This window comes from Dendrobates tinctorius, unplaced genomic scaffold (genome assembly GCF_039654945.1).
Source record: "Dendrobates tinctorius isolate UK_male_01 unplaced genomic scaffold, ASM3965494v1 ptg000044l, whole genome shotgun sequence".
NCBI classification, from domain to species: Eukaryota; Metazoa; Chordata; class Amphibia; order Anura; family Dendrobatidae; genus Dendrobates; species Dendrobates tinctorius.
The window spans coordinates 15,168,486-15,183,439 of NW_027361712.1; the positions used below are offsets into that span (position 1 = coordinate 15,168,486).

At 44.9% G+C, this 14,954-nt stretch overlaps 1 protein-coding gene across 4 annotated transcripts in view; it reads left to right on the forward strand.

Moving 5' to 3' along the window:
• RABGGTA (Rab geranylgeranyltransferase subunit alpha) overlaps window positions 1-14,954 on the forward strand; it is a 116,844-nt gene that overhangs the window by 2,659 nt on the left and 99,231 nt on the right. The window contains exons 1-3 of one of the 4 annotated variants that reach the window (XM_073575347.1): window positions 4,262-4,385; window positions 9,795-9,824; window positions 12,679-12,789. In XM_073575347.1, coding sequence (XP_073431448.1) covers window positions 9,822-9,824; window positions 12,679-12,789 — 114 coding nt within the window. In that variant the 5' untranslated portion in view covers window positions 4,262-4,385; window positions 9,795-9,821. Of the gene's footprint in view, window positions 1-4,261; window positions 4,386-6,042; window positions 6,066-6,268; window positions 6,293-9,794; window positions 9,825-12,678; window positions 12,790-14,954 lie in introns of those variants that run through there. The other 3 variants (XM_073575349.1, XM_073575350.1, XM_073575348.1) reach the window with 3 other exon arrangements.

Consider the following 14,954-nt stretch of genomic DNA (forward strand, 5'->3'; position numbering starts at 1 on the left):
TAAACTGGCCTCCACCCTCCACTCTTGTATCTTCAAAAGCTTTATCATGTTGGCTGTTTTTATTGTTCAGTTAATCACCAAATCTACATGGGGGCGTCTGTCCACTTGTGGTGCATGGTCAGCAAATCAATAACTCTTTTCTTCTTCCCCCCATTGATCCTCCATTTTAGATGACGACATCTTGGAAGGATCAAATGATAGCCTCTTCATATGGGCTTTGAATTCCTGTATCAAGGATTTCATTTCAGCATAAAGATCCTCAGTCCCCGGTGCTGTGGGCTTTGAAAGGGACTGGGCCCTCTCTCTCCCCGTGTTCTGTCTCGTCCCTGCTGTGGAGATTCAGAATCTTTTACTGTAACCTCTCTATTATGTGAAACATCCGGCTTTTTATTAATTCCTCTCTTTTGATACAGTTTCCACATCTTTCCAGTACCAATCCCGTCTATTTTATCCCTGTGGACGCCATCCTTTATTAAGGCCCTAACCATATATTTCCAGGTAATACGGGATCTAGGATGGAAAGACACAACCTGTTAATAGATTGGCGGTCTAGAGAAGTAGTCAGCTGGGATCAGTCGTGTGAGGGCTGTTTCCTGGGGGCTACTGTCTCGGCCACCTTTCTACAACCGTCCCCTTCTTCTCCAGTGGGGGCAGCAGAGGTGCCTCCAGGGAGTAGGGGCAAGTCTCAACCCTCACCATTAGCCAACCATGAGAGGCGGAGTCCTCATAGGAGGAGGGGTTGGAGGAGGGTGGGGTGGTCACCACCAGCACACGTAGACTAACTAAACATGTAGTAACACCAGCTGCCATCGGGAGGAAAAACTAGTATTAACCCCCCGATGGCCTGAAAGGAAAAAAGTTTATATGTGAGCAGCCCAAACTGACACAGATCCAAAAATGGATCGTGACACTGATACTGTCAGCAGTGATCAGCCAAGGTTAGACTGGTAGGGACACAGATGGATCAACCATTTGTCAGTTTACTCATATATTTTCAGGAGAAATAATAGAGTAAAGACAAAATGCAAAAAAGGCTCCTTGAGAAAGGGGGATGACTCCCCCGAAATGCGTCGGAAATTGGCCTCTGCACACGTCCGTCATTGCGGACTGGTGACGTCACCGCTTCACCACGCCACGCTACTACACAACGGCTCCATCGACCCAGGCTGCTCGCCGTAATTTTGTGGCTCACCGCACAGGGGGCTTTCACATGCAAACAGGAGGACGCTCCCTGTATTGAGCGCAGTCTTTTTATCATCACCTACTGGCCTCCACGGAGAGACGGATTCCTGACAGTGTACATCACGCACACCAGTAAGTACCCCGATTTGCATTATTCCAGCAGACTGTGCATTTGTCATAAAGTACTTCAGGCCACACAGCGTTTTCTCAATTTCTGTTTAATTTGCGTGGCAGAAGCAGCACACTCCGTCTGCCTGTTTGCCAGCTGCTTTTAACTCAGCTGTGGTTGGATTAAACGCCGGTGTGGTATTTTTACTTCAAGGCTCCATAATTGTTTCCAATTATCCACTAACAAAGACAAGTGAAGACAGCAGAAAGGCCCTTGTTACCTCTCCCAAGAACAGTCTGATCAGTGCTGTGGACTCTTGTAAAGTCCAGAGCGTAATAATCCCCTGCTGACTGCCTGCACAGACCTGTTATCTGAGCACAATATTGCTACTTTATGGAGGCAGAATTGGTTATATTAGTGTATACTTATCTCTGACTAAAGTACAGGTGAATATCTGTATATTTTGACCATATAATTAGAAAGTTCCCTGTCCCAGCAGGGATATTTATGGCATGTTGATGAGATATATCATCCTGTTGGGACCTTTGTGTATGCAACATAGGTCATTCAGAAATTTTTGGAGTTCCTATAGAAATGAATGGCGAGAGCGGTACATGCGCTGTCACCGTTCCTTTTCTGGAAGCCACCGTTGGGTCGCAATTTTTTCCGTTCAACAGTGGAACATTATTCGGACATACACTATATGGCAGATCCTTTCAGTTCGTCATTGTTATCCGTTCACTATGTGGTGGTAATATTTTGTCTGGTCATGGTGTGTTGGTATTTGTCCCCTGTATGTGGTATTATTCGGTCACTATGTGGTGGTAATGTGTGGTCCAGCCATGGTCATTATGTGGTGGTGATATGTGATCCGGCCATGGTGTGGTGGTATTTGTCCCTTGTATGTGATATTATTCTGTCACTATGTGGTCTGGTCATGGTGTGACAGTATTTGTCCCTTGTATGTGATATTATTCAGTCACTATGTGTTGTTAATATGTGGTCTGGTGATGGTGTGATGGTATTTGTCCCTTGTATTTGGTATTATTTGTTCACTATGTGGTGATAATATGTGGTCTGGCCATGGTGTGGTGCTATTTGTCCCTTACATGTGGTATTATTTGTCATTTAAAAAAATGTATTTGATATATTCCCTTGAAGAAAAAAAATAAAAATGAACCTAAAAAGAGTATTGGATATTTAAAGAAATGTTTAATAGGTTAGAGTATTACCGTCCCAAAAGAGTCTGCCTTGTTGTAGTGGTGGATGAAAAATCTTTTGGCCAAAACAAAAGCTGTTGGCTAAGTATGTGATATGGTGTTCGATGGGAACTGATAATGTGTGATTGGTGAGAACGTGGTGCAGAAGTGGAGTTTTTCCAACAGTGGGCAGTGGGATTGTGGAAGGTTCAATGCGTGGAGGCGGAGCTGGGGTGGAGTCTCGGCGGAGTCTCAAGGGGGCCCCGAAAAATTTGCCAGTATGGGGCCCTGAAATTCCTGGTGGCAGCTCTCGTCCCTATCACTAATGTCCTACTTCTCCATGTGCTAAACCATGTCTTCTCTAAATGGGGAGTGAAGAGAAACCTGGCGTAGCTTGCAACTAAGGCCGGGATCACCTCTCCTGGAAAGGCTGTGTAGCTGAGTATGTGGAGTCCATGATGGGGTCACATCCCCAACGTATACTACAGAAAAAAGAGATTAAATATGATGAATAAAAATACAAAAGTACAAGTCATTAAAAAAATAAATAAAAAAATACACATATATTTGGTATCGCTGTGTTCGTGAAAGTCAGATCTTTCAAAATATAAAATTAATCTCAATAATTGGCGCAATGAGAAAAAAAAAATCTTAGTGCTAGAATTATTTTATAGCGTTTTGGCCGCTGCAATAGGAGGAGATCAAAACCTCATATCTACCCCAAAATGGTATCAGAAAAAAACAGCTCAGATTGCAAAAAAATAAGCTTTCACCCAGCCCCATATGCCGAAAAATGATAACGTTACGGGTCTTGGAAAATGGTGATTCGTGCAAATTTCTTAGGTTTTTTGTTTTTTTTATGATTGGCATCCGTGTACAAGTAGTGACCTGAAAAATCATATTGCCAGGTCAGTTTTACCATACAGCGAACATGGTAGATAAAATAGAGAAAAACAACTCAAACATTTTATGGAATCTTTTTGCATTGTGCCAAATTCAGGAACTGGATGCACAATTTTGGAAAATTTGCAGCGAAAATAGTCAGCGACTATCACGAGGCAAGTAAGATGATTGCAATAAATCGCAAGTGATTAATCGGGCACCAATGTTCACAAAAAAATAAATATTCCAAGCCATTGGGTAATGTAAATGAATGGGTCCCTGCTAGCGCTGACCCTGCACATTGCTGGACACAAGGCGGTTTCTGATTTCCACAGCTTTGCCGGAGCCAGAATTGCTGTGGATTTTCCACTCGGAAACGGTGCTGCGTATCTGGCCCGTGAACATCGAAGCATTTCCAGCTCTTTGTATATTATTGTGTTCAGTCTCCTCTGCCCGGTGTCTGCTCCTCTGCCCCTGGCTGGGCTGCAGAGCTGGGCTGCCCTGTGCTACAGTTATGGGATGGAGAATGCTACTATGGAGTCGAGCAGCTCCTTTCAGTCAGGCTGGATGTGGCTCCACATCGCCCCCTACTCCTGGATAGTAAGTAATGCAGGCACTGAAATGAAGGGCTTTATACAATCTCTTGCAGCTTTTTTTTCTTCTCAACCACTAGGAAGAACAAGTGTGTACTGCATCTTATAAACCCCGTGTATACCGCAGTGACAGTGCATTCCCGGTGTAACATTTCTATTCTTGGATAGTCCTTCATGTCTGACTTCACAAGGTCTCTGAACTGCCCCAACCCCTTTAACCCAGATTTCTTGGCTTCACCCCTATTGGCTATGCCAGCATCCAATCACAGCTCTCGTCTCATTCCGTGACGTAGTGAATTCTGGTGTAAGGCGCGCTACTATTGGTGGTAGTCTCTTCGTGGGAGGCGGTGCCTGTCTGCTGGGAAGTGGCGCAGCACAGCTTCCGGTACATTGGTGTCCGGAGCCGGCTGTCAGCGGCAGGTATGCGGGGGAGGGAGTTCTGTGCTTACTGACTAGGGCTCGTTACGTGGCCGCTTCTCCGCACCGGAGCACAGCGGGGAGGCTGTTTGCGCCGTGCACACAATACACTGCCATATTGGGTTCCTGTGGTATAATGCATGAGAGCCGGTGAAGCCAAACATCACGTTTACCTCTCCAGCTACAAGTACTGCACTGCAGGATGCCGCAGTTGGTTTCTTTCTTATGTACAAGTTTAATAACAAGCAGAAATGACCACAATAAATAATAAAATACCAGCAGGGCGGTGCCTGGGTTCCAAGCTGCTCCGCAAAATGTAATAGTAGGACAAAAATGGGTATTGGGAGAAGGATTACATGGCTTCAGGCTACTGATCAGTCACACTGCAGAAACAGGGGACCCCCTATCCTGCCCCAGCGCCTTCTGGGCATCAGACCTGGCATTAACCCTCCGTCAGGCGCAATATAGATTCTCCTCAGTTCATGCGCAATGTGCCTGACAAGCACAGGTCAGAAAACCACCTATAGTAGCTACATATTTCAATTTCAGGACTATAGAAGTAGTCAGTGACCTTCATAGGAATGTATTAAAAGAGATTACACCAAATCAGATGCAAAAAAAAAACATTTATTAACCATAAACTTATTAAAACTAAAAGTACCACTTTTCGGTAGTACCGCCAAATAGGCTCCAGTTATCTTTACTTAACTATTGCTTAAATATAAAATTATGGAAAAAAACTTAAAGGATATTGCACTTAGATGTTACTTAATTATTTTCTACTCATCTTCAGTGGTTTCAATTGCAGCAGAAGCAGCACAGGTACACTTAGAAAAGCAAGGCTGGCAGACGAAAGTTGCATGGGAAAGGCAGATTGATTCTTTACATATTTTGCAGTCATATTTAGAAAGCCTTCTGAAACCAGATACAAATGAGCAGGTAGTACAACTGCGTCTTTTAGAAGGTGGTAGAGTCGGTGTTTGTTCTGGAACGTCCTTGGGACGTCCTTTGTATTTTTATCTTTGCCCAAATAATAAGCTAGATCTGTGTCTGTTTCCTCTGTATCAGTGTCATCACCATCCTGCTCTGTTCCAGAATCAGTGTTACATTCTGCTACCTCATCTTCAGATGAAATGTCACTAGATTCCTCTAAATCCTCAGTTACTGCTGGTTCTTCCTCATCATCTTCTAACAAAAAAATCTTCATTTCTTCTAAATGAAGGGGTTTAGATGAATCATACTGTTTTCTGGCCATTGCAGCAGAAAATCTGAAGCAAGAGAGAAAGAGTATGTGTTAGGGCGCAATGTGCCTTAGAAGCCACCCTCCTTTTGTCTAAGAAAACAGTACTTATGTGCACTAACTTAGCATTAATCCTTCATAAAACAAGCTAAATACACAATCGTGATGAATAAAAAAAGAAAATACTAACCTTTCAATTTGTGTTGAAATCAGGCGCAATGTGCCTGAGAAGCCAAAGTGTTGATATCTGCTCACTAGAAGGTCTGCTGAGTCACTGTGATATCAGGTTTCACAGAGCCTGTAGAGTCAGGAGATAACTAGGAGGGGTGGGGTTTTCTGATAAGTGGGCAAGGAGAGAGAAGTGAAACTAATTACTGTGTGCCTGTCAGATCTATTGCGCCTGACGGAGGGTTAAACTGGCCAAGTTTCACAGATTCAACTAGGTATGTTTATAAAGGGTTAAACAACTTTGGGGCGTAAGACCGGTGAGGGCCTCGTCGTGGCTTTGCTCATGTGGTTTCCAGATGGAGACGGGAGGCTGGAATAGAGGGCTGTCATCTCCATTGGTGAAACCGGCATTTGTCTTGACCTGGAGGCTACACGAGCAATACCTTGAAAGGGAACATTGCACTGCTCTTACTCCCAGGATTATAGTGTGGGATGGCATAATGTATGGTAGCCGGACCCCTCTAATACTCATTCTAAAGACACATTGATTTGGTCACTAGAACCAGTGGTATGGCCATTTCTCCAGTGTCCTAGGTGCCGCTTTGCACCACATATTGCGCATGATATTGTGAGCAGCCTGTGTGGCCTACATGTGCTACCATGGCTTGAAGTGTCTCCACTCAGCACATCTGGGATATTATTGATCAGTAATTGCATAGAGAGCTGCCAACAGTGGATCTTGATGATTTACATGTTAAAGTGAATTCAGCATGGCAGAACATTCCTTAGACAACCAGTAGTAAACTCAACACAGCATGCCAAGGAGTGAAAGTCCATGTATTTTTGCTTGTGGCACTCCTATTTGATCTTGAACATTTTTTCATTTACATATTCACATGTCTACCAATCCTGTTATTTTAATAATTCCACTACTTCCTTCTTGGTGTTGCAATTTCAATGTTGGGAGGTGTATTTGCCAGACAAACGGGAAAGCTGTAAGGATCTCTGAGCATTAACAAGGTTCAAATTATGATATGTAGGTGACTGGGTCAAAATATCTCCATAAGAGCAGCTCTTGTGTGTCCTCACAGTATGAGCAGTTAGTGCCTACCGAAAGTGGTCTATGGAATGTCAGTTAATGAACTGACAACCAAGTTATTGTCACAGGAAGGTTATTGACAAGGCTAGTCCGTCTGGTATGATCCAACAGAACAGCTATTGTATTTGCAGCACAGATTGTTAAAATGCAAAGTAGCAGTCTGACGTTATGAATATATATATTGTATAAGCCAAGGCACCTAATTTTACCTAACAAAAAAAACTGGGAAAACTTATTGACTCGAGTATGCCTGGTATGCATTGTCCCCTCATCCCTATCCTTGTGTTCATGGCTGCAAAGGGACAATCCTTGTGTGTATGGCTCCTCATCCATATCCTGGTATTATTGGCCCCCATCAAAAAACATAAAAAATATAAACCATTATACTTACCTTCCTGTGCTCCCTTGCAGCGTCTTGTTCCGTACCAGCAGCTGCTTTATGCTTGCAAACAGCGCATGGCAGGGACGTCATGCGCTGCTTACAAGCATAGCACAGCTGCCGGAATATTCACCTCTCCCCACACCGGAACAATGTGCGTGGAGGGCTGTGAGTATTAAGTAGCGCAAACAGTGTCAGCCTTCGGGCGGTCACGTGCTGCTACTTAAGAGAAATGAATATTCACTTCTCTCCACACCCATGGGAGTGGAGAGAGGTGAATATTCATTTATCAAGTAGCGGGCACACGTGACCGCCTGGTAGCTGCAGGAGCCGGCTGCTGCGGCTGACACTGCGTGCTATTACAGAGAAATGAATATTCATTGCCAATTCAGTGAATATTCATTTCTTTTTAGCAGCGGGCACAGACGTTAGCCGCAGCAGCCGACTCCTGCTTCCTGTGACTCGCTGTTCCGCCACTGCTCCTCTCCCTCTATGTTCTGGACCCCTCACTCGAGTAAAGCCGAGGAGGGGGGGCGTTTTCAGCACAAAAAAATGTGCTGAAAAACTCTGCTTATACTCGAGTGTAAACGGTAATCCATCTGTAGTATGCTTCATCAATATGAAAACGAAGGGAACACCTGCAACCCTATTGGCTGGTATCTAATCCAACATTAGTTCGATGTAAGCAATGTATGTAGTGGAACCCCAGAGCCTTGTACATTTGTTAGTGGCCCCTGCCAAGTACTATGGCTTTTACTATATAAGGTATTGCGTTGGGTGGGCTGTAAATAAAAGTCCATTGCAAGACCTGCGCTAGCAGGTCAGAAATGTTTTGGATTAATTAGGAGCATAAACAATATTTACTACAAGAGTTTAAAGGCAACATCTCATGTAAAAAAAAAAATGCTTTTAACCCCATACACATACGTCAAAAGTCCTGGGCACGCAGGCCGAGCCTGCATATTTCTCGGCAGATCATGGCTGATTTAATCATTATTATTTTTCATTATTATTAATTGTTTATATAGCACCATTAATTCCATGGTGCTGTACATGAGAATGGGTTACATCAAAATTCAAATATCACTTACAGTAGACAAACTAACAATGACAGACTGGTACAGAGGGAAGAGGACCCTGCCCTTGCGGGCTTACATTTTACAGGATGGTGGGGAAGGAGACAGTAGGTCGGGGGTTCCAGCAGCTCCGGTGATGGTGAGGTGGCAGCGTAGTCATTACTGGCTGTAAGCTTTCTTGGAGAGATGGGTTTTCAGGTTCCATCTGAAGGATCCAAATGTGAATAATCGGTTGTGTTGGGGCACAGACTTCCAGGAGATGGGCGATGTTCTTGGAGGCGATTGGGTGAGGAACGAATAAGTGTGGAGGAGAGAAGGAGGTCTTGGGAGGACCAGAGGTTAGTTTGTAGATATACAGAGAAGAAAGGTTATGGATAGCTTTGTAGGTCAGTGTTAGTAATTTGAACTGGATACGCTGGGAAATTGAGAGCCAGTAAAGGGATCTGCACAAGGGAGAAAGTAGGAGTGTTGCGAGGAGAGAGATTAATTAGTCGGTTAGCAGAGTTAAGTACAGACTGGAGAGAGGCAAGAGTGTTAGAAGGTAGGCCATAGAGGAGTATGTTGCAGTAGTTGAGGCGGGAGATGGTTAGGGCATGCACAATCATTTTGGTAGAGTGAGGGTTGAGGAAAGAACAGATTCTGGAAATATTTTTGAGCTGAAGGTGACAGGAGGTGGCAAGAGCTTGGATGTGTGGTTTGAAGAACAGGGCAGAGTCAAGGGTTACTCCGAGGCAGCGGATTTCCAGTGTTCGGCATCTAGTCATAGGGGTGCTGCCAGCACTGTTTCACTCACCGCTCTGTGTATAGAGAGCGGTGGCTATAACCTCTCCTTCAGCATTGGCTGACAGCAGGATCAGCATTATAGTCGGCTGTTAGTCAGTACAGACAGTGCGGTTACTGGCTGTCTATACACACAGAGGGAGGTGAAACAGTGCTTGCGGCACCCCTACGACTGGAAGTCAAATACTGCCAGGATGAATAAAGTGAATTTCCTCCTGGCATAGGGGCTCTCGGTGCTGACACCGCACGGTGTCCGAATGCTATTGTCCTGCAGATTGTGTGTATCTGCTGTTTAATAGCATTGTTTTCACGACAGGTTCCCTTTTATTGTTTTGGCTAATCAATACATAGCATATTGCACTCGTGATGTTTTTTTTTTTCCTGTTGTTTTTTCTTAATTCTATTTTTTGAATGTTGACCCAGGCAAACAATCCTTGGCATTGCGAGGGGAAAAATTTAGCTTTTCTTAGGGTAGATTGATTCATGCATTGATGGTTGTACCCCCCTTCTGTTTATCAGCTCTCATCTATCAGGTGAACTTGATGGATGTGTGTCTTAGGTTTTTTTTTTCTGTCGTACTAATTGTGATTCTGGTATTATAGTTGTGCAATGCTATATTCATGTAATCTTTAAGTGATTCTTATGACTGACCAATTTTCATTTATTGCAGATCTGCTGTCCCTGATCCCTAGATACAATGGTAAGTCCAAATTCCCCTGCACTATGAGAAGGAGAGTTTATTTGTTTAAAAAATCAACTACTAGATACCTACACAATTTAAGTTACCAGATTTAAGCCCCACTGTTTTGGTGTTCCCATGAGAATTCTTCCTGTCCTGTGCACTTGTGGTTGCATTTTAGAGTACTTGTAGGGCATAAAATGAAGCAAATACGTGCACAATATTTTAGAGCATCTAGCCAGGCCATTTTTTTTAATTTTGCTGTGTAATTGCCATTTCCAGGCTCGACATCTCAGCTCCCATGGAAGTGAATGAGCTATAGTACTCAACAACAACCACTATACAGTGTATGGAGCTGTGGTGAGGGTCACACATGCCCAGTAGCTTTCTTCCGTCACTGAAATTGTGCCGACCTGACAGTAGGAGTCAGCTTCTATTTGCTATCACTGCATACATTAGGAGATGGGGTTTCTTTACATTGCTACCTGTTTATGCTTTTGCTGAATTTCAAGAATAAAGTAGTTCCCAACATATCTTGTCCTATGTTAGGGGAATATGGTAAATGAAGGTGTGCTCTCATAATGGCCAAAACAGCAAAAATATTGTCATTGGCTAAAAGAAACCCATAAAAAAATGAACTCCTAATTATGCCTACAGTGTCTATAAGGGGAGTGCTCCAGACCTTCCTATCAGTGTATATTCAGCGGCCTGGCGGTCATCACTGAGATGGGTGGGAGAGGATAATGTCTGCTCATGTACACAGCATACTTAGAACGATGTGCTTACTCTAGTGAGAAAAATTGTGCATTTTTAACCTATAGGAGAAGAGATCTGTCCCTGTACTAAAAAATATAATACATCAAAGAGGAAGAATAATTGATATAAAGACTTTTGTATTGGAAATGGGATATTTATAGCATGTTTGGGTGATTTTAAAGAAATGGGGCTGACATTTAAAATGTATTTTCTAAATATCTGTCCTTACACCCTTACCACTTTTGTAATTAGCTTTATTACACAATGCCCTATACTTTTCCCTATTTAATCTCTAAATTTGTGTTTTGTTTTTTTTACTGTACTTGTTGTTGTGGTTTGTTTGAGAGGAGTCTCGAACACAACGTCAGCGGAGTCTAGGTCTGCACTCACTCCCCGCAGCGTCTATCACCCCTCCTGGAACAGGACAAAATCAAGGGGCAGCGATACCGTTATGTACTATTTTCCTGCTTCATGGCCACTGTGAAGACATTCTGGGTGATGGAGACGTGAGTGTAGCTTTGGCACTCTGCTTCTATTGCCACCGTAGCTTCTGTGAAAGAATACATCAGGTAGTGGAGAAATAAAAAGTGAGTGACACTAGCGCTGCCCCACAGCTTTTTGCGCCACCCTCGAATCATCAAGGGGCAGTGTTGGTGTTACTCACTGCTTCTAGCGGTGGCAGCGGAGATGGAATCAAATATCTGGTGCTGCACTCACATTGTCAATCATCCAGGACATTTTCAGAGGGGGTGACGATGCAAGAAGCTAGTAAACAGTGCTGCTCCCTGATGACATCCTGTTCCAGGAGAGGTAATTGACACTGCGGAGAGTGAGTGCAACCCCAGCCTCCTGTGGCATCACGTTTAGGTACTGTCACACTTAGCGATGCACCAGCGATCCCGACCAGCGGTATGACGCTAAGTGGTCACTAGTGAGCTGGCACACAGGCAGATCTCACCAGTGACATCGCTGGGGATGAGGGTCGCTACTTACCTGTCTCACTAGGCGATCCTGACGTCCTCCCGCCCGGCTCGTCGCTCCACAGGAAGCAGCCGACGAGAAACAGTCCAGGAGCTTCTCGCGCGATCAGCGATAACCAGCGGGTGAGCCGGTCGTAGGTAAGTATCAGACATAGAGATGTCGCTAGCAATATCGCTATAACGTCACAAGTTATAGCGATATTGCTAGCGATATCGCTTGGTGTGACAGGCCCTTTAGAGACGTCTCTCAAACGAGGAGTCACAGGAAATGCTGTGTTAATTAAAAATAACACCACAGGGATTAGTAGGATAGGGAAAAGTGTAGAGTGCTGTGTGATACAGCTATTTACAAAAATTGTTAGGGTGTAAGGATGGATATTTAGAAAATACATTTTAAATACCCGACCACCCCTTTAGCATTCTTCATCAGATTAAAATAGACTGTTGCTACATTAGCCACAGATCAACTTAAAGTCAAAATGGCATCCATTATGGAATGGAGTAACAATACATTGTCATATGGTGACCAAATACAGATTAAATTAAGAATTACCATGTCAAGTGTCTTGCAGCATTGGTACACAACTTAGTAATGTTTAAAAATATAACATTATGTAATAACATTCTAGGGAAACTTTTCACGATTAGAGGATATAGAGGCGCCACAATTTTGCCTCTTACTTGGCAACTACAATTTCGGAAACTGAATTTGTGTCATTGGCACAAAAGGCCAGGAAATCTTCATGATACTTTGCCACTACATAATTCAGGGCCAACATAGTTAAAAAAAAAAAAAAAAAAAATTACTTTTATTATAATAGCAGGGTTTTTGCAGCTGTAGATGAGAACAAATATTGTTGTGCCAGGGTAAAATCTAATCTTTGGATTATCTATTTGTACTGCGACATATCACTTGTGACTCGTGAAGTATCAGTCTCCTAAGCAGTAACATTGCGATTTGAGAAAATGTATTTGTTTTTTTACATTTTTTTTTGACAGTCTACACTGCATAGGCATATACACCATACATCAGTATGAAAATGTAATAAAATTATTTCCCATGTGTGATATTAAAGTTAGCTGATTGCAGTATCTATGTGCTTGAATTCACAAAGCCATAACGTATATTCTGTGTTTAGCACGGGCGAATTAAAGTGAAGACTACCTTGGAGCAACAGGAGGCAAAGCGTAAGGAGAGAGAACAAAAATTACAACTCTATGTTAGTGCCACACAGGCAGCCTTGAATAAGGTAATTGAAACGGTCATTAATTGGTGCTGGCTTTTCCACTAATATGCTTCCAATTTTCCATTGAGTTTAAAGGGTTTTCCAAAATCTATAGAAGAGTAGGGATCTTTTTTAAAATCAAGAAATAATCTTTACTTACCAGTTAAATTCCTCACTGCTCTGGTGGATCTCATCGGTCCTACTTCATTCACTTGAACTCTGCAGTCAATCTCTGGCTTTAGCAGTAATAACGATCCAAACATCATTCATCTCATCATGAACTCTGTAGCCACTCACTGGCCTTATGAGGATTTCTTAGGCAGCATGTGACCATAAGGGTATGTGCACACGTTGCGGTTTCTGCTGCTGATCCCCAGCAGATTTGGCCCTGCAGATCCGCAGCAGATTCTCCTGCAGTGTACAGTACCATTATATTCTATGCAAAATAAAAAACGCTGTGCACATGCTGTGGATTACTCTGTCGCCTCATTGGGGCACACAGAACCATGGGTGTTATGCTGCTGTCCACTAGGAGGCGACACTATGCATAATCTGAAAAAGATTAACTTTGGCTCCTCCTCTGCAGTATACACCCCTGGACGGCGTCAGCCATTCTCCAGTTTTTGCTTAGTGTCGCATAGGAGGCACACCTAAAGATTTTTTTCCGTTTTTTTCCTGACTGACTACAGATGAAGAAAAGTGGGTCTCCTGCGAGACCCCCGGCATGGCTCCTTCCTCGGCCCCTATTACAGGGTGCCCGGTTGAAGTTGAGGTGGCTATTCCCCATGTCGCTCCTTCCCCAGTCCCTCGGGTACTGGTTCGAAGTCGAGATCCCCCTCCTTCCCCAACCTCTTTGGGGTCCCGGGTTGAGGTCGAGGCGAGGATGAAGACCCCTGATGGTGACAGACGCACCCTCCTTAATCCCCCTCTGGGGGCATTAAGTTGAGACTCCACAGGTACGTTCGATATAAGGCAGCATCCTGCAGCTTAAACAGCCGGGGACCCCAGCCTCGCTGCGGGCTCCTGTTGGGACCGGGGAACAGTGCAGACAGACATGGCACATACAGAGACAGGGCTCCCTGCGCCCGTCTCTGCGGCAGCACCGGCTCCATAGCGCCTCAGGGGCCCACCCATACGGACACCGCTATCGCTGCTGGCCCCACCGCTACTCTGTCTCTCAATCCGGGGGGGTCTGGTTCAGATCCGACCCCCCTCCCGGACATCCGCGCCGGCCTGGAGCCCTCCTGGGCATCAGGGTTCTAATTTAGACCGCGGCTTCGGCCTAGCTGAAGCCGCCGCCTTCTCCCCGCCCCCTGGATGACGATTATGACACTCTATAGTGTCATAGAAAGGGCGGATCGAGGCAGAAAGGGCGCGTTTTTACATAGCCCTGTGCACCCTTTTCAGCTCTCCGCTCCCTTCTCCTCAGTGTCCTGGTGGCCTTCTTTGCTGCAAGCCATCTCTGATAGGACGCCCACAGCAACGTCAGCAGTCTCCGGGGGGCACAGGACTGTGATTTGTCACCGCTGGACCTAGGGGCACACTGGTGGGGTAAGAATCAGCTGGGTTCTCTTTACTCAGCTGTGAATCCATATCGCCTATAAGGCTCTCCTATAGGCTCCTCTGCGCTGCCACCCCTGTAGGGTCCCTGATAGCCAGCCTCTGTGCACTATGCCGGGCTTGAGAAAGAGAACCAGGCAGGACTGTTTTTCTGCATTCTGCACAGCCTGCAAAACCACTCTCCCCAGTGGTAGCACGTACCCGCACTGCAGGGATTGCATCCAAAACACTGGGTCAGAACCCCAGGAAGCCCCTACCAATGCTTCAGCGTCGGCTACCACGCTGCAATGGGCTGCTCAGATGTCGCAGTCTATGACACAGTCCATAGATAATCTAACCTCCACACTGCTGCAAGCTCTGCAGGGGCATGTCTCGGCTATGAACATTACCCAGCAAAAGGATAGCTTGTCTTGGGAACATGCGTTTCCGACACTCACAGACGTAAGCGAACCCACAGGTCGCGGTCATCTGCGTCATCCCATAGCACACGGTCATCTCCCTCCAGGGAGAGACACCGTGATTCCAGGTCACCTAGACCGTCCCCTACCAGAGACAGACAACACAGATCCCCACAGCGATCTCCGACCACAGCAGACCTCCACTCCACTTTGTCCACCAGGGAACGCCTT